At 40.7% G+C, this 20,444-nt stretch overlaps 1 protein-coding gene across 4 annotated transcripts in view; it reads left to right on the top strand.

Moving 5' to 3' along the window:
* Positions 1-20,444, top strand: part of CPED1 (cadherin like and PC-esterase domain containing 1) — a 328,745-nt gene that overhangs the window by 32,918 nt on the left and 275,383 nt on the right. For 3 of the 4 annotated variants that reach the window (XR_009736016.1, XM_061414531.1, XM_061414532.1), the window contains one exon: positions 4,885-5,062. The exons of the other annotated variant lie outside the window; for it this stretch is intronic. Coding sequence is in view for 2 of the 3 variants with exons in the window: in XM_061414531.1 (XP_061270515.1) it covers positions 4,885-5,062 (178 nt within the window). In the remaining variant the exon portion in view is untranslated. The remainder of the gene's footprint in view (positions 1-4,884; positions 5,063-20,444) is intronic. 4 annotated transcript variants of the gene reach the window in all.

Below are 20,444 nucleotides of genomic sequence, written 5' to 3' on the forward strand. Positions count from 1 at the left end.
GAAATATTTACCAGGGTATATATAGAAGTTATGACAGGGACCAGACTATATTAATTGAAAAACTTAATTACTAATGTAAAACCAGTTACATTATGATAATGATTTTTATTCAGTTTTCAGTTCAGTTCAGTCACTCAGTCGTGTCCGCCTCTTTTCGACCCCATGAATCGCAGCACGCCAGGCCTCCCTGTCCATCACCAACTTCCTGAGTTCACTCAGACTCACGTTCATTGAGTCAGTGATGCCATCCAGCCATCTCATCCTCTGTCGTCCCCTTTTCCTCCATGTATATATTTCACATGGTTTATTGGGGGGATGCTGTGCTGCATGCTTTCATATAGAAATACGATTTAATTCCCCATACAATCTCATGAAGTAAGATTTGTTACTTCAACTATAAATGTGAGAAAACTCTGATGTGAGGAGATGACTGTCACTCTCCCAGTGGAGGAAGCATGCCAGGGGCAGAGCCAGAATCCCAAGTCCAGATTTTTGATTCCCAACCCTCCTCTGTTCTGATGGCTTCCCAGATGGCTCTGTGGTAAAGAATCTGACGGAATTCGGAAGATCTAGCTTCAATCCCTGGGTTGGGAAGATCCCCTAGAGAAGGGAATGGCAACCCACTCCACAATTCTTGCCTGGAGAATCCCATGGGCAGATGAGCCTGGTGGGCTACAGTCCATGGAGTCGCAAAGAGTTGGACGCTGCTGAGCATCTAATACACACACGCACTGCTGTTCTACTCCATGTCCCTGCATCTATTCCTCCACCTAGTTTATTACAACACTTTTTCCTCAGGCAGCATAGAGACTTCAGGTATTGAAGTCCTTCCAGTAAAAATGGTAAGTGTTCAGTATGAAAATAACTTTCGTGTAGTCTAGCGAAGCTATTTCCGACAGACTTTTGTGCAGATCTCTCAGGAAGAAGGGAGACAGGGAAGTGACTCCGGGTTCAGCCTGTCAAATGGCCAGAAACACACATTCTTTTCTAAATTCTCCCCAGCAGATCCGCAAGTCTCAAGTTCAGTCGTTGTAGTGATGGCCAGGTTAAATGTATTCTTCCGCTAAAAATACATTCTCAAAATCGTAGGAGTCATCAGGAGCTCTCATTTCCAAAACTGCTGCTCTGGGCGTTTGATCATCCCGCACTTGCTGGTGCGGTTGACATAATTGTATTTCACAGACGCAGTGTAGTGCACCTGTTGTCCAACCGGCTGAAACCGCTCTCGCCCCTTGGTATTGGGCCATTCTGCTGATACAGGCTGTTATAAATATTACAAGGACAGGGGCAGTTTGTATTACAGGATAATGCAACCTAATTTGATGGACACACTCATTTCCTATTTATTCTCTGTAGTCTGAGACGTGAGTTAAAATTTCAATGTGTTATAAAGGTTATGATAAAATATGGCCAGTAATTAATACTCTATTTAGAATATGCTGTCTGTAAGATAATGCTGGTAAGGTTATGGTGTTCTTACATAAACTGATCCTGATTTAGGGGAGGGGTGAGGAAGAGGGATTATATCTTTCAAATTAATAAGAAGGTAAAGTTTGAAAATACAGTCTTCTCATGGGAAGTCACTCCTGTATCCGAGCCAGCTGTAACTGAGAGGAGCATCCTGTGATTTCGAAAGAAAATAATGTGAGAAGGGAATTCTGGACACTGCGTTTTGCTTGAGTGACACTGATATATTTGGAAGCATCTGTCTTCCCCTTTCACCTAGACCCACCTTTGTTTATTTTGGCCTCCTGTGAGCTCTTGGTACTGGTTCCCTCTGACTCCTGAGTCCAAAGACTCAGCCTGTATTTGGTTTCAAATTCTCCTTCTAAAAAGTTTATCACTAAAACAATCACAACATTTGCTGAGTAATTATGTTCCAATTTTCAGTTAAATTCTTGAGTTTAAATAGATTCATTATCAATAAAATGCAGTCCTTTAACAAGGGGAATGGATAAAGCAATGGTAACCCACTCCAGTACTCTTGCCTGGAAAATCCCATGGATGGAGGAGCTTGGTGGGCTGCAGTCCATGTGGTCGTGAAGAGTCGGACATGACTGAGCGACTTCACTCTCACTTTTCACTTCATGCATTGGAGAAGGAAATGGCAACCCACTCCAGTGTTCTTGCCTGGAGAATCCCAGGGACGGGGGAGCCTGGTGGGCTGCCATCTATGGAGTCACACAGAGTCGGACACGACTGAAGTGACTTAGCAGCAGCAGCAGCAACAAGGGGAAATATCTGATTGTGTTTTCCCAAAGTATCATGCACAAGAAGTTTTGGTAGCTGGTGTTCTCTTTCTTCCCTTTGTATTCATCACACACATATTATACACCTGTGTTAGCATGTGCCAGGCAAAGCTCAGGCACGGAAACCGTGTTCCCGACTCTTTGCTCTTTTTGACATATGATTATTTTAAAAACACACATATAGCACTTTTTATATGCCAGGCAGATCTCTGTAGCTCAGCTGGTAAATAATCTGCCTGCAATGCAGGAGATCTGGGTTTGATTTCTGGGTTGGGAAGATCCCCTGGAAGAAGGCGTGGCAACCCACTTGTGTATTGTTGCCTGAAGAATTGCCATAGACAGAGGAGCATGGTGGGCTACGGTTCGTAAGGTCACAAAGAGTCAGACACGACTGAGGGACTAAGCACATATGCCAGGCACAGTTCTAAGCACTTTACAAATACTAACTCCTTAATCCTCGAAGCCGCCTTAGGAAGAAGGTACTGTCCAAGGTCATAGGATTAGTGCTGGTGGAACCAAGAGATTCAAAGCCGGCCTCCTGGCTGCAGATTTTGTGTCCTTCTGCACTATATCATGCTTTGTAGATTGATTTTCATATAGCCATCATTTGTATGTAATGAAAAGTAGAATATGGTGCCTGCCTTCAAAGGATTAACAATCTAAATCTGTTTCTTCTTTCTTTTCATACATATCTTCAAAGATCAGATCTTGATAGAGCATTATGGTCCATTATTTTACTTGATATGGTCATTTATTGAATGTGTAGTGTTTACCACGGAGAAGGCAATGGCACCCCACTCCAGAACTCTTGCCTGGAAAATCCCATGGATGGAGGAGCCTGGTAGGCTGCAGTCCATGGGGTCGTGAAGAGTCGGACATGACTGACCGACTTCCCTTTCACTTTTCACTTTCATGCATTGGAGAAGGAAATGGCAACCCACTCCAGTGTTCTTGCCTGGAGAATCCCAAGGAAGGGGGAGCCTGGTGGGCTTCCGACTATGGGGTCGCACAGAGTCGGACACGACTGAAGCGACTTAGCAGTAGCAGCAGCAGTGTTTACCAAAGACACAGGGGCAATGCAGGCTGCATGTTAGGGAACTCAAATCAGAGAGACACACAATTTTGTAAGTGCTGATGGAAGGATGTTTGTCAATGAAAATTTTCCAAAGAGGTACTGCTTGATTTGGAGTTTGCTAAATGGAAGAATGGAGAGAGAGGAAGGATTTGTAGTGAGAAGGCACAGTGGAGTCTGTATGAAGTAGCAGGTTAGGATTAGGAATGGAAATGATTAAAAGTGTGACATGACCAGGGGAGGAAGATGGGGTTTAAGTTCAGGTGGCCTGCATTCTGTGATAAAGATGTGGAATTGATTCGGTCAGTAATGGGAAATAATGAAGAAATTTAAGGAGTGAAAGACATGGTACAAATTATGTTTGAGGGCCAATGGACAATTTGATTCAGAGCTGCCACTGAAAGTAATGTGGATTCCTAATTTCATTTTTTACCTCTTTCCCCTCAACTGCCTTCTCCAACCCTTTGTCTCTTCTTCTTTGGCCTCTCCCATTTTTTTTGCCCTAACTTCCACCCAATCTTATCATTCCCTTCAGTTGTAAAAAATGTCTACTTTATCAAGGTTTAATCACAAAAATTTTCAGGAAAACACACAGTATCTGCATTAGACCATATGTGTATGTGTGTGTGTATTTCAGTCGTTCAGTCTTGTCTGATTCTTTGTAATCCCATGGACTGTAGACTGCCAGGCCCTCTGTCCATGGAATTCTTCAGGCAAGAACACTGGAGTGGGTAACCATTCCCTTCTCCAGAGGATCTTCCCGACCCAGGGATCAACCAGAGTCTCCTGCATTGCAGGCAGATTCTTTACTGTCTGAGTCACTAGGAATGGCTTAAACCATATAATGAATTTCATTGTCAGCATTCTTTCTACTTGCCAATTCAAAACTTCCCTTTTGTTAATGATACTTCAAGCATCATTGTAAGAAAGAATATTTATTTGGAGGAGCAATCAACAGCTGAAGGAAGAGCCTAAAATCTATGGTTCTTGAGTGATACCCTCCTCTTCTCACATGAAGATCCATCCTGTCTCAGTGAGAGGCACTGAAATTTTGCTGCATCCTGATGGAGAGAAGTGACAGCATTGTGCCTGCAGAGAGCTCTGGGATTGCTTTTCAGCTGTCCCCCATGTCCTTCCGGCACAAAATCCATCCTCCCTGGGTCTGTTTCCTCTACTGTGTTTACCTAAAAGAACTATTAAAAGATAAGGCAGCTGGAACTATTACAGAAAAGCACAATGCAGATGAAAAGCATCGCTATTAATTTCTATTTTTCAGGCAGAGTTGAGCTCGGTATATCACAGTATTCCGCCAGGAACTCTGTATTTAATGGCTTGAAATCTTCATCTTTCTGGAATAGTGAGAAAAATACAGTTCACCTTCAGCTCTCACAAATGAGGTTGCTTTTGTCCTTGATGCGCCTTTCAGAGCATTGCCGGAGAAAACCTTCAAAGTCAACTTTCTGAATGGCTCCCGATTTACATTAATGATCTCCTTCAAAGGAAATGTGCTCCTGTTTTCCTCTTGAATTTTTACACCTTCTTTTTTTTTTTTTCCCCCTGTAGATCAAACAGTCAGTTGAGATCCACTTCAGCAGCCATGGCAGAAGGGCTGTTCTCTACAGGCCTTCTTCCTCCAGCCAAAGGGAGCTTCAGCTCCACCGGAGCATTCTCACTCAGCATCACTATACGGTTGTCATCTCTGAAGAAAGGCTCGGTGCCGACCCTGGGCTACTAGAAAAAGGTCAGAATCAGGAGTAATTACCAAAGTTGCTTGTCATCTAGTGTAAATACTTCCTGGAATGTGCTACTGTCTTCCTCTAAAAAAATTCACAAGAACAAATTTTTACCCATGATCAACTTTCTTGCACCATAGAAAACTTGGATTCTTTTTTAGCTTCCTCTCCATTGTCCTTTAGCTGCATTTCTTTATTCCTGAAATTATTTTGTTTATATTTTTGCAGCGTTTTGGAGTTACATAGTTCATCTTTAAATGCTGCATAAAAATGTTTATGTTTATGAGCCTGAATACATGTTCTGCCCAGCACCGAACTGCTCCATATTTTAAGAAAATTGCCACTTCATCTGACTGCAAGTAGAATGTGCTGGAAATTGTTTTGAGAAGCCAACTTAAATGTGAATCACAGATTGGCTCTAAATGCGAAAGAAGTGTAGATATTTATCTCACACACTGTTACTAGTCAAGTACTTTTTATTTCTATCATTTGAAGTGAAAAATAAGAGACAGGTTCTTAAATAAGTTATTTGAAAAGGAAGTTGAGTAGATGATGAGGGTCAAAAAGGGCAGTAACAATACAGCTGACAGATCTTGAGTGACTAACCATGTGACATATTGTATTCTGTATTCATGGCCTCATTTACTCCTCACTGAAAGCCTCTGAGTACCCCCAAGAAAAGATACATGCACCCCAATGTTTATTCCAGCATTATTTACAATAGCCAGACATGGAAGCAACTTAAATGTCCATCAGCAGAGACACGGATAAAGAAGATATGGTGCATATATACAATGGAATGTTACTTAGCCATAAAACAGAACACAGTGGTGCCATTTGCAGAGACCTGGATAGAGCTAGAGACTGTCACACAGAATTGAATAATTCAGAAAGAGAAAAACAGATTAGTATAATACCGCATGTATGTGGAATCTAGAAAGATGGTGTAGATGAACTTATTTGCAAAGGGGAAACAGAGACACACACATAGAGAACAAATGTAGGGACACCAAGGGGTAAGGGGGGTGGAATTAACTGGGAGATTGGGGTTGACATATATACACTACTATGTATAAAATAGAGAACTAGTGAGAACCTACTGTATAGCACAGGAAACTCTACTCAGTGCTCTGTGTGCGTGCTTAGTCGCTCAGTCATGTCCAGCTCTTTTCGACGCCATGAACTGTAACCCGCCAGGCTCCTTGGTCCAAGGGGATTCTCCAGGTAAGAATATTGGAGTGGGTTGCTATGCCCTCCTTCTGGGGGATCTTCCTGATTCAGGGATCAAACCCGGGTCTCCTGCATTGCAGGCTGATTCTTTACCGTCTGAGGCAGCAGGGAAACCCAACAACGTGAAGTGAGTAGCTTATCGCTTCTCCAGGGGATCTTCCCAACCCAGGAATTGAACCAGGGTCTCCTGCATTGCAGGTGGATTCTTTACCAGCTGAGCTACCCAGTAAATGTTCTGTGGTGACCTCAATGGGAAGGAAATCTATAAAAGAATAGATACATGTATCACTGATTCACTTTGCTGCACAGCAGAAACTAACACAACATTATAAGGCAACTATACTCCAATAAATTTAAGAAAGAAATATTCATCCCTCCCCCACTTGCAGAAGAGGAACCCAAGGCTTAGAATAGTTCAGGGATGCACCTTGTATCTTAAACTGTGGTGATGGAGGGGCAGGATTTGAACCCCGCAGATTCCAGATCTCACTTCTGTGCTCGTCCTCTTCATCTCCGTGTTGCTCACTCCCTCTTTGACCCCTTTGTTGTTGTTCAGTTACTAAGTTATGTCTGACTCTGTGATCCTGTGGACTGCAGCACGCCAGGCTTCCCTGTTGTTCACTATCTCCCAGAGCTTGCTCAAACTCATGTCCATTGAGTCAGTGATGCCATCCAACCAACTCATCCTCTGTCATCCCCTTGCCTTCCTACCTTCAATCTTTCCCAGCATCAGGGTCTTTTCCTGCATTAATCAATCATTTTACAGCTACCAGAACGTAGAGCACTCATTCTCTGTGGGCCAATCAGAGTTTTCTTTTTAGGATGGTACAGTGTGTGTTTGTTTTCCTATTTATCAAAAGGGAGGAGAGGAAAAGTAATTTGAATCAACTGCTGATCTCCATGGTGTTTGCTTCTGGGAGAAAATAGATCCCGGTGCCACAGTAATTTTCATTTGTCATTTCAGTGTCAGCCATCCTGACATCCTCATAGCACATGCTTTTTAATTAGGCCCCCCCTTGCTCTTTAAGGGCTTCCCTTGTGGTTGGTAAAGAATCTGCCTGCAGTGTGGGAGACCTGGGTTTGATCCCTGCTTTGGGAAGATCCCCTGGAGAAGGGAAAGGCTACCCACTCCAGTATTTTGGCCTAGAGAATTCCATGGGCTGTATAGTCCATGGGGTCACAAAGAGTTGGACACAACTGAGACTGACCGACTTTCACTTTTGCTTTTTAAAATGCTAGTTTACGTTGGTTATGAAAGAGGCTGGGAACACTTAGCCATGATCACCCTTTACCACCTTTTTTTTTTTAACAATGTCGGTGATAAAGTTATAAGCTAGTTCACTAACAAAGCTCCCAGGGGAAAAAGCCTCAAAAGATCTACTTTGATGAAAAGAAAGGACTTAAAAATGTGCAGAATACAGTCCATTAAGACGAGTCTTCAGGAATGCCATTTGCCGGCCTCTGCCCCCAGGAGAAGTATGTTAATCTAAAGCTTTTGGAAGCAAATAAGAAAAGCAAAAGGGAGGTGAAAGATATGGAATATGGAAGCAGCTGGAGACAAAGTTTACAAACCTCACTGAGGTTGGTTCTAAGAAGGACCCATCTGGAGTCTAAAGTCCTTTGGCACCTGATGCAAAGAACTGACTCATTGGAAAAGACCCTGCTGCTGGGCAAGATTGAAGGCAGGAGAAGGGGACGACAGAAGATGAGATGGTTGGATGGCATCACCAACTTGATGGAGATGAGTTTGAGCAAGCTCCGGGAATTGGTGATGGACAAGGAAGCCTGACATGCTGCAGTCCATGGGGTCGCAAAGAGTCTGACTGAACTGAACTGAACTGAAAGTTCTAAAACATCCATAAATGATATTGTCAGAACACCACTGACCAGAATAGCTGCCAAACTTAAGGAAAGATATAAAGCACTTTGTCTTCTTCTCATCCTATAAATTATTTTAGCCCACCGCTGAACAAGGTGATTGTATTAGCACCACCCTGTGCCACATAAGCTGTGGTCCTGGACTCCTGCAAAGCCTTGACTGTGATAATACAACACTGAAATTCACGTGTTTTCTGCCCCCTCGGTGCTGCTACTCATTGTATATGGGCACAACACAGGTTATCTGTGCTTTCAACTTCAATTTCCATTTTATCCACCTGCAAAACAAGGAATATGTCTCTTCTCTCCCTTGATGTCCTTTGGGTCAGTTTTATAAGAAAAAGGAGAATCACTTTGCAGCTTCCAAATACCAAGAAAGTGCAAAGAAAGCCTGAAGGCAATAGAATCTGGCAGCCAGAGGAGCTGCTGGGCACAGTAGCACAAGATAACTAGATGGTGTCACCGGAATTTGTCAGTGTAAATACTGATTTGGCTCGCTTTCCCTACATTTCCTCAGTTTTGAAAACATTCACTGCTTCTTTCTTGCTATTCTTTTGCTTTATATGGTAAGATATTATTCCTGGATAGGCCTCAAGAAAGGGTAGCAATTTCACAAGTAAGGGATATTGTTGGTTCTCCATTTGATTTTGTAGTTTTCATTGTGAGAGCCTGTGCATCGAATACCTGAGATAAAAAATCTCCGTGACCATCATCTAATACGTTTCTGATTATCTAACGTATAGAAAAAAAGCCACTTTTTAAATTGCAACTTGTTTTCCATGGCCACACATTTAATCTATAGACTGTTTGAATTGAAGCACTTACTGTCAAAAATAATTTCTTGAGATTTAATTCGTGTAAAATTTATTTTGCTCTAGTTTCACATATTCAACTTATGCTTGTCTTACTACATGTACAGCGGCAGAGAGTGGGACCCTAAATTGGCCCCTTTAAACTTCATCTCCCCATGCTAAGCAGCTTGGTGGAAGTGAAAGCAATTGAGAATGATCTGGAGACCTACTCTCCTTATCTTTCTTTTCATCATTTGCTGTTTGCTAACCTGAGATTTGAAAAGATTACCTTAAAAACAAAAGAAGCACTTCTACAAATGCTATTAAGTACCAAGGTGCAGAGTTGACACATTTATAAAACACATTTTTGGTCTTAAGAAAATAAATATAAAACACATTTTCCCTGTTCTATCCATTTATTCTACCTGCTCTCTAGTCCTGTTTTGACTTTTCCCCCATCATTTCTGCTTATCTCTTTTTTTGTGCCATCCTTTGAAGCACAGGTGGCCTTTTTCAGGGTCCCTTTAAAAAAAAAAAAAACTTTTAAGGCTAGAAATGGATAAAAATTAGGAAAAAATTTAAAAGAGTGCTAGTCCAGGCAGGCAACATTCTACTATTAAGAATAATATGTTCTTAAAGAGTAATATTTGGGCTTCATCTTATATTTAATTACTAATTTAGTAAACATTAATTGGAGGGAAAAGTAAGCAGTCTTAGGTTGAAAATTCAAATATAGGTATTATGTTTTCCCCTGGTTAATTCTGTTCTGTGATATAATAGATATTGGTGATTCTAACCAGAACAACAATAGATCTGTATATATTTGGCCTTGTTCTCTAAGTCTTATCATAGTTTATATATTAAACTAAAGGCAGTAATGATATTTACTTCACGAGAATATGTGGTGAGAATTTAATCACTTTGTCCACACCCATCAGAGTTCTGGGAGGAAACAAAGTAAAGCCCAGCCAATATTTCTCATTCAGTAGTCTGGGAGTGGGGCCCAGAAATTTGTATGTTAAAAACAGACACAGGTAATTCTGATGTGTAGCCTGGTTTGAGGAACACTGTCCTAAGGGATATACTACTGGTTCAAAAAATAGCAATCTTTAGAGTTCATTTTGTAATAAAATGATACAAAAGTGTGCTTGCTATATGCCATTGAACTATTAATAGAGAAGATTTATTGGTATAGTTGTTTATAAGTATTTCAACTTTAAGCTGATTTTGAGGACAGTAAGAGGACAATTGTCTTTACAGATTTATGCCTACGAAACAGCAGACTATGAAACATACACATTTATCGTCCTTTAGCCTCCTACTTTGGAAAAACATATCTTCTGTTTCTGCGTTTGTAAGACCATAGAAGTCTCTGAATATATGTCTCTAAAGGAAAAGATTGAAGGACCAACCAATTATTCCTTTTCCTAATATCTAGATACTATATAGTAAGTCAGTGCTCTGGTACATGGAAAAGAATAGTGGCCTAAAAGAGAGCAGGTATTCCCCCAAAAGCTCTTAACCTGTTCCCATGGTGACATCCAAGAAAGGTGTTTTCTAGGAGACTCTGATTCAAGGTACTTCATCACTGGATCAGAATTATTTATGTATATTTGAAGGGTAGAGCATATTTAGCAATTTTCTGCCCACTCTTGAGTATATCCTGCACTTTTGAATTGTGTTGTATCAGATCAGATCAGATCAGATCAGATCACTCGCTCAGTCATGTCCAGCTCTTTGTGACCCCATGAATCGCAGCACGCCAGGCCTCCCTGTCCCTCACCAACTCCCAGAGTTCACTCAGACTCACGTCCATCGAGTCAGTGATGCCATCCAGCCATCTCATCCTCTGTCGTCCCCTTCTCCTCCTGCCCCCAATCCCTCCCAGCATCACAGTCTTTTCCAATGAGTCAACTCTTCGCATGAGGTGGCCAAAGTACTGGAGTTGTGTTGTATAGTCCATGTGAAAAACAAATGCCAACTGCTATCCAAGCTACAGGATTGGAGACTGACTGTCTTATGATTTCAGATTGCTCTTATTTTTGTAACTTGGGGCTTTTATACAGAATGGTCTTTGAAGAACTATAAAAAGTGAAAGACTATATAAATTTTCTTGCCAGCAGTTGACAAACTATGGCCCACTGGCCAAATCTGGCCCAATGCCTATAAACAAAGTTTGATTGGAACACAGCCATTCATTTGTTTTTGTACTGTCTTTGACCATTTTTGTACTATAACAGCAGAGCTAAGTAGTTGCAACAAAGACTATATGGCTCTTAAGGCCTAAAATAGTTGTTATTGAGTCCTTTACAGAAAATGTTTGCTGACCTGTGGATCTAGACTAATTCTATGTCATTTGATCTCATGATGGTGGTTAAACTCAAGGACTGAGATAGATTAGGTTTTTAACTTAACTCAAACCTCATTGAAAAAGGATTTGATGGTTTATAGTCAAACATATAATAATAAGATTACTAAGATGGAAGTATAAAAGTAGGGCTCAAACTGGATATTCCTCTTAGCTACCATAATTTGAGCCTAATTTTGGCTTGAGCTGCCAAATACCCAGCTTGGCAACAGGGGAAAGAGTAGAGAGAGGTTTTGCTCTCGGGAAGAAGGGGACACTGTAGTGCCTCCCCTTGATCTCTGACATGTCCAGATAGTACATTTAAAACAACTTTTTAAAAGGATTATTAAGTTGATGATGTTATGTACGGTCAAGGGCTAGAGCAACATTTGTATTGCAGACGAAGTGGATGTGAGCTGAGTGTGACATGACAGCATGACATAATGAAAACATCTCTAAGAAGAGACAGGATTAATACTGTGATAAATAGTATTTATCGATATTTGTGTTGATACGTTTGCTATATTGTGTTATAGAGATGATATTTTAAATAATATTGCTACAGCTTTCCCCCCACTAAGAAGGACACTGTAATTTTCCCAGCTATGTTCTTGGGATGTACTATTAAAGATACAGTTAGCAGAGCAAGATGTTACTACTGCTTAATGTTGTGGAAAATGTATTTAAAAAAGGAAAAGCCCATTTCCTTCCCTGTTTATAATTTCATAGTTTCTTCCCTCCCATAAATTTATTTACATTCACCTGTACTCTTAAAAATGTCCAACACATCCATGTAGCATTTGAAATTTAGTCTCATTTTGAAGGTTTATTTATAATGGCTACTTGCCAAAAGCTGTTTCTGCCGGTTGTGTGGAAAAAAACAAGTACTGCAGATCAATCTTAACTTTTGTAATGGAAAATGTATTTCAGATTTTTCTTTAGTTTATTTGTATTCAAAAAGAAGCCATAAGGAAGTTGAGATTTCAATCAAGTAAGAAGAGCCTAACCACAATAATTGCTTTCTTGGGGAGGGTAGTGGACTGTGGTAATTAAAGAGAATAAGCTGTGGAGTAAGACTGAACCTGGGGTGGAGTCCCCAGTGTTATCTTAATGGTTACACTACCCTGGACAAGTTGGCCTCTCAAAGCCCTCGTTTTTCTCTTCTGAAATGGATTGTTTTGAGACTGTTGTGAGAATGGTATGTGGTAGGCACTCCAAAAATGGGAGATAATATTGCTACTGCTGCCAGGAACTAGATACAGAAAGGAGATCGTGAAGATTCCTTTGTGGAGAGGTACATTAAAGGGGGGGCTTCCCTGATGGCTCAGTGATAAAGAATCTGCCTGCAATGCAGGAGACATGGATTTGATCCCTGGTCAGGAAGATGCCCTGGAGAAGGAAATGGCAACCCACTCCAGTATTCTTGACTGGGAAATCCCATGGACAGAGGAACCTCGTGGGCTATAGTCCATAGGGTTGCAAAGAGTCGGACACAACTTACCAGTAGCAGAAGGGTGCTTGCTGCTACTGGAAATTTTGCATTAAAATCTCCCTATTAAGTCCTATTCAAGTCTCCTTCCCAACTTAATATTTTTTCATGAACGATCTGGGTTGTTAACCCTCCTGAAATTCTGACACACGGTTTCCTGGATCATTTCATTAGGAAAAACAACCTCACTTCTAAAAAAATTTGTCAACTCCTTGAGATTAGGAACCCTGTCTGCTCAGCTCATCACATAGAACTATGCCCTCCACATAGGGGCACATGATAAATATTTATTAGAATACATAAATAAATAAAGATGAAATAGTACAGTTGAGCCCCTTAAATAGTGAACTACCTTAAACTTTCACATTAAAACTTAATTCTTCAGCCTTTCATTTTTATGTAAATTTAAAGGAACATTGATATTCTACTCATGTTCAAATCTGCTCATATAACAAAAATAATGCAACCACAACTGTGGTAGGAGATAAAGCTAATACTTTATACATCAAACAATTCTAGACTGTTGAGGTTTTTAATGCCTGTGTCTGTTTTTCAGTTTTCCCCTTCCTTGGATTTCAAGACTCCTCTGACATATTTAGCGGTGTCCTCAACCTGTTGTTTTTGCAGGAAGGGCAGATGTGTTTAGTTCTAAACATGTGCAGGCTCAGATGCCTTGAGATTTTCACATAAATGTACTTAGCAGAGACTGGAGGTCAGGCGGGAGATGTAGATGTGCGGGCTATCTGCTTAGAGATGATAATGATTCATTGAAGGTTTAATATTCCATAAAACAGAGGAACACACAGAGTTACCTAAAGCTGCTCTCCAGTAAAGGACACGGAAAAGTAAGCTTATATCTTTTGCTGCTCATGACTGTAGAGAGCATTAAAGGTGAAAACCCCTATCATGTCATTTAGGTCCTGTCGGTGAGTTCTTAGCATTGTGTGAAACATTCACTTCTAGTCCCTTGCTTTGAAAAGCGTCATATGACCCAAGATTTTTACAGCATGTACGTCTCTAAAGGAAAAGAAAGTCACCATCAAAGTCTCTTTCCTAGCATCCAGGTACTATTTAGTAAATCATTGTTTTAGTTCATAGAATGAATAGTGGCCTAAGAGAGAATAAATATTTTCCAAAAGTTTTAAGCTTGCACCCAGGGTAGAGTCTAAGTAATATGTAGTTCGGGAGACTCTGATGCAGAGTATATTTTATCTTTGGCTTGGAATTATTTATGTATACTCGAGGAGGCATATTTCTACAGTTGCAGTACAAACCAAGAACTGTAGCAGGAACAAGAAAATAGATTGTTCCAATTGAAAAGACCATTTCTGGGAGGCCTGCAAGTAGTTGGGCCAATATTTTTGTATCCCCACTGTTTAAAGGTCGCTTGAGTACAGGATTTATTTGTAGTAACCCTAGAAGGCCCAGGACCTGTTGAAGGATGACCATTGTATCAATCAGACTTACCCAGCACTGGAATAGCCCAGCTCAAAGAGTAGGAAGTTTTGATGGAATAAGAGCAAAGCAGGAATGCTGCAGAGGGCTTGCTTTATCACTCAGGAGAATGCATAAAATCAGCATCAAAGCCTTTTTCAAATCTGCAGTTTGGGGATGCGCTCTAACACTCATACACACAAAATCAGAGGAAGCAGGACAATATTTTTTTTAATTGGAGTACAATTGGTTTACAATGTTGTGTTAGTTTCTGCTATACAACATGAATCAGGTAATATGTATACATATATCCTCTCCCTGTTGAGCCTCCCTCCCACCACCCCCCATCCCACCCCTCTAGGTCATCACGGAGCACCAGGCTGAGCTCCTGTGCTATACAGCAGCTTCCCACTAGCCATCTATCTTACACACTGCAGTAGTGTATATATTTCAATGCTACTGTCTCGATTCTTCCCTATTCTAGATTATCCCTATTCAATCATTCCCTGGAATGCTATTCTCTTCAACCCTCTCCTTCCCACTGTGTCCACAAGTCAAGACAAGATTTTAAACCTCTATTATTCTAGAATTCCTTTTCTTTAGTCTTTGCCTTTAGTCTCCTGTCCTCTGGCAGAAGAGAGGAACAGGAAGCTAAGATGGAGCGAAGAAACGTGGACTCGAAGGCCGAACTGGAAGTGGTCCCTTTAGGCTGGGGGTGCAGGTTGACAGCAGATGCTTCTTCTGCTTTACAATATGAGAGCCTAATGAACTCATTCCTTTTCCCCTCCAGCCCCATACCAGCACCCCTGCTGCCTTCCTGAGTTTAATATGCACTAGGACTGTTCAGCAGGAAGACAGAAGAGGAAAGGTCACATTTGAAAGGCACAGTGTTTCGCTTTGTCGGTATTTTGCCTGGAACGCACTTGACATACGTTTTTTATTAGGCAAGTAATAGGTTTTGGACGGTATCAGAAGCGCTTCTGTGCCCTGAGTTAATCAAACTAGAAAAGAAAAGAAACTGAATCAAAGAAATGGCATAGGGCTGCACTGTTCTATTTTATTGTATCATGACACATAGTAATTGTGTGTTCGGGTTTATTGTTATTTTCCTCATCGCTCATAGAATTACTGATGTATTTACTCCCAAACAGAATGTGTTCCTTAATTGGCAGGGGAGCGCTCAAGGAATGTTTATTTAACCTTAACTTGGTTGAATTGTTTATACTACAGGGATCCGAGTTCAATTTACTTTAGTTTTGGAAAAAAAAAAAAAAACCTTTCTTATTTATAGAAGCTGAGTTATGAGTGATCTCCCCACTCTGATGTTTCCTTTACCCTCCACTGTGCAAAGGGAACAAAAAGCCACTGTCTCATTTTTACTCCAAAGAAACTAAACTACTTCCTTAAGTGGGTTAGTTCTTTCAATTGAAAATGGTAACCAGATGTTTACTGAAATCCCTAGCATTTCTCCTTCAAGCCTACTTTCTTTCTAATTGTTTGATCTTTTTAAGTTTCATAGAAACCAGATTGGGTATTTGGGTTTTCCATAGCTGGGAAATGTTTAATGCCGCTTTGAAGATCCTTTGTACTGTTACTTTAAATGCACTTTCTTCTGCTTCTACTTTTTTAAAAAGATGCAGCATGGAACTTTTATCAGGTAATTTGTTACAGGTCCTTGTTCTCTTCATATTTCTTTAGAGTTGAAAATACTGGGGGATTTTTTGTTTGTTTGAAAATTTAGACTTTTTTGTTTGATTTTGCCACAGACTAAACTGTGCTTTAAATGACAGGTTGAATTTGTAAAAACAAATATTCGTATCATATTTAGATGGAGAAAGACTCCAGGAAGGAAAACAAACTCCTTCATATGGGACCTTTCAAGAGACAGAGTGTGTGGAATTTGGAGACTTCAGACATAGTGTGTTTCTATGCTAGTGCGTTAGCAGATTTAGCTGCTTGAAATATTTTAGACCTTGTCCTCAAACTGGTAGGAGTTTGGGAGCATCGAACCAGATTTTCAGGGCTGCCTCTCAATTTTTGGTTTTTTTTTTTTTGAAATTTGGAAAAATTTTATCTGATAAAGGATTAATATGCAAAATATACACATAACTCATGAAACTCAACATTGAAGAAACCAACTCAAAAAATAAACAGAGGACCTTATATCACTTTTACTTTCTACTCTCATTGTTATAAATATTGTTGAAACATCCCAAGTCACTTCCTCTTTAATTACTGTTTCCCTCTGGATATCCTGTATGGTTTCTATCTTATTTTTAGCTAAAGTTACTTCCTGTTAACAGATTCTCTTTGCAGAAGTCAAAACCAGTTTGGGAAACAAAGACTCAAGGGAAAGGAGATTTTTTTCCCCCTCTTGGTAATCTCTCTCTATTTAATCCTCAATAATCAGACTTGCACCACACCACACTCTACCTTCCCCAATTATCCTTTCAGAATTTGCCAAGAAACTCCATTTTGTTACAAATCCAGCCACTGTATTTATGATTGCAATATTTTTGGTAGAAGTGCAGATTTGAGCATGAGCAGAAAATAAACTAAAATTTAATGTAAATTCACTGAGATAATTTCTTAATGTCCTTGATCTTGCTCTAGCAGAGTTTCCCAAACTTGGTGAAAAGTATGAACCAGTGGAATAAACACTTGTCCTAGTACTGAATGGGTGCTATAGGGTCCACCATTTTCTTACAAACCCTTTTCTCTCTTCAGTTCAGTTCAGTTCAGTTCAGTCACTCAGTCATATCCGACTCTCTGCGACCCCATGAACCACAGCACACCAGGCCTCCCTGTCCATCACCAACTCCCGGAGTCCACCCAAACCCATGTCCATTGTGTCAGTGATGCCATCCAGCCATCTCATCCTCTGTCATCCCCTTCTCCTCCTGCCCTCAATCTTTCCCAGCATCAGGGTCTTTTCAAATGAGTCAGCTCTCTGCATCAGGTGGCCAAAGTATTGGAGTTTCAGCTTCAACATCAGTCCCTCCAATGAACACCCAGGACTGATCTCCTTTAGGATGGACTGGTTGTATCTCCTTGCAGTCCAAGGGACTCTCAAGAGTCTTCTCCAACATCACAGTTCAAAAGCATCATTCTTCAGCACTCAGCTTTCTTTATAGTCTAACTCTCACATCCATACATGACTACTGGAAAAACCATAGCCTTGACTAGATGGACATTTGTTGGCAAAGTAATGTCTCGGCTTTTTAATATGCTGTCTAGATTGGTCGTAACTTTCCTTCCAAGGAGTAAGCATCTTTTAATTTCATGGCTGCAATCACCATCTGCAGTGATTTTGGAGCCCCAAAAAATAAAGTCTGACACTGTTTCCACTGTTTCCCCATCTATTTCCCATGAAGTGATGGGACCGGATGCCATGATCTTAGTTTTCTGAATGTTGAGCTTTAAGCCAACTTTTTCACTCTCCTCTTTCACTTTTATCGAGAAGCTCTTTAGTTCCTCCTCACTTTCTGCCATAAGGGTGGTGTCATCTGCATATCTGAGGTTATTGATATTTCTCCCAGAAATCTTGATTCCAGCTTCTGCTTCCTCCAGCCCAGCATTTCTCATGATGTACTCTGCTTATAAGTTAAATAAGCAGGGTGACAATATGCAGCCTTGACGTACTCCTTTTCCTATTTGGAACCAGTCTGTTTTTTCATGTCCAGTTCTAACTGTTGCTTCCTGACCTGTATACAGGTTTCTCAAGAGGCAGGTCAGGTGGTCTGGTATTCCCATCTCTTAATTTCCGTAATTGTGCCTTGCCTGCTTCTCCCACCTTCCTGTCCCATCCTTCTTTATGTTCTTCTTCCAGATGACAGTTTTCTCCAATATGTTTATCCCTAGTCATCTTATCTTCCACGTGACTTGATACTCCCTCAAAGAAACGTTTCTACTCTGTGGATTGAAAAATCGCTTCTGAAAAACAAATTAGCAGCTGCTGGAGGCTGGAGTTGGTGGTCAAAGGGGACAAACTTCCAGTCATAAATAAATTCTGGAGATGTATTATATAACATGGTAACTGTAGTTAGTGTAGTAGTAATGTTAGTCACTCAGTGGTGTCGAACTCTTTTCAACCCCATAGACTGTAGTCCACCAGGCTCTTCTGTCCATAGAATTCTCCAAGCAAGAATGCTGAGTAGGTTGCCATTACTTCTTCAGAGGATATTCCTGACCCAGGGTTCGAACCCAGGGCTCCTGCATTGCAGGCAGATTCTTTACCATCTAAGCCATGGTGACTATAGTTAATAATACTATATTGTATATTTGAAAGTTGTTAAGACAGTATATTGTAAAGGTTCTCATTACCAAAAAAAAAAAAAGGCATAATTCTGTGTGTGGTGACAGATCTCAACTAGATTTATTGTGGTTATTATTATTTAATATGCACACATGTGTGCACGCACACATACTATAAATACATATATATGGCTTCCTGGTAGCTCATCTGGTAAAGAATCCTTCTACATTGTGGGAGACCTGGGCTTGATCTCTGGGTTGGGAAGATCCCCTGGAGAAGGGAATGGCTACCCACTCCAGTATTCTGGCCTGGAAAATTCAATGGACTGTACAGTCCATGGGGTTTCAAAGAGTCAGACACAATTGAGCAACTTCTACTATATATATCAGGAAGTTCAGTCACTCAGTTGTGTCCAACTCTTTGTGACCCCATGGACTGCAGCACTCCAGGCTTCCCTGTCCATCACAAACTCCTAGAGCTTGCTCAAACTTATGTCCTTCAAGTCGGTGATGCCATCCAACCATCTCATCCTCTGTCTCCCCTTCTCCTGAATTCAATCTTTCCCAGCATCAGGGTCTTTTCCAATGAGTCAGTTCTTCTCATCAGGTGGCCAAAGTATTAGAGTTTCAGCTTCAGCATCAGTCCTTCCAATGAATATTTAGGACTGATTTTCCTTATGATGGACTGGTTGGATCTCCTTGCAGTCCAAGGGATTCTCAAGAGTCTTCTCCAACACCACAGTTCAAAAGCATAAATTCTTTGGCGCTCAGCTTTCTTTATAGTCCAACTCTCACATCCATACATGACTACTGGAAAAACCATAACTTTGACTACATGAACCTTTGTTGGCAAAGTAATGTATCTGCTTTTTAATAAGCTGTCTAGATTGGTTATAGCTTTTTTTCCAAGGAGCAAGCATCTTTTAATTTTATGGCTGCAATCACCATCTGCAGTAATTTTGAATGTTGAGTTTTAAGCCAGATTTTTCACTCTCCTCTTTCACTTTCATTAAGAGGCTTTTAGTTCCTCTTCACTTTCTGCCGTAAGAGTGGTGTCATCTGCATATCTGAGGTTATTTCTCTCAGCAATCTTGATTCCAGTTTGTGCTTCATCCAACCGTGCATTTCATGGGATATACTCTGCAAAAAAGTTATATAAGCAGGGTGACAATATACAGCTTTAACGTACTTCTTTCCCAATTTGGAACCAGTCTATTGTTTCATGTCCGGTTCTAATTGTTGCTTCTTGACCTGCATATAGATTTCTCAGGAGGAAAGTAAGGTGGTCTCATATTCCCATCTCTTTCAGAATTTTCCCCAGTGTATTGTGATCCACGCAGACAAAGGCTTTGGCATAATCAATAAAGCAGAAGTAGATGTTTTTCTGGAATTCTCTTACTTTTTCTATGATCTAACGGATGTTGGCAATTTGATCTCTGGTTCCTCTGCTTTTTCTAAATCCAGCTTGGACATCTGGAAGTTCACAGTTCATACACACACACAACCCCCCACACACACGCTTCCCCAGTGGCTCAGTGATAAAGAATCTGCCTTCAATGCAGGAGGATTCCTTGGGTCAGAAAATCCCCTGGAGGAGGGCATGACAACCCACTCCAGTATTCTTGCCTGGAGAATCCTATGGACAGAGGAGCTTGGTGTGCTGCCATCCATGGATTACAAAAAGTTGGACATGACTGAAGTGACTAAGCACATAGCATATATATGTGCTTAGTAGATATATGTATGTAGAGAGAGAGAGAGAATATCATGTTGTACACACTGAATTAACATGATGTTAGATGTCACTTATATCTCAAGAAAGTTTCTCTAGGGATAACCTAAAAATAATGTTGAATCCTAATCTGTCACCTATAGGCAGAGTCTTGAGAAAGCATTGATTTTCCTAGTACCTGATAGATGTTTTCATTTGTATGTCCCAGGACCTCGATATGTATAAATGGTGGATA

Source organism: Bos javanicus, chromosome 4, assembly GCF_032452875.1.
Source record: "Bos javanicus breed banteng chromosome 4, ARS-OSU_banteng_1.0, whole genome shotgun sequence".
Taxonomy (NCBI): Eukaryota; Metazoa; Chordata; class Mammalia; order Artiodactyla; family Bovidae; genus Bos; species Bos javanicus.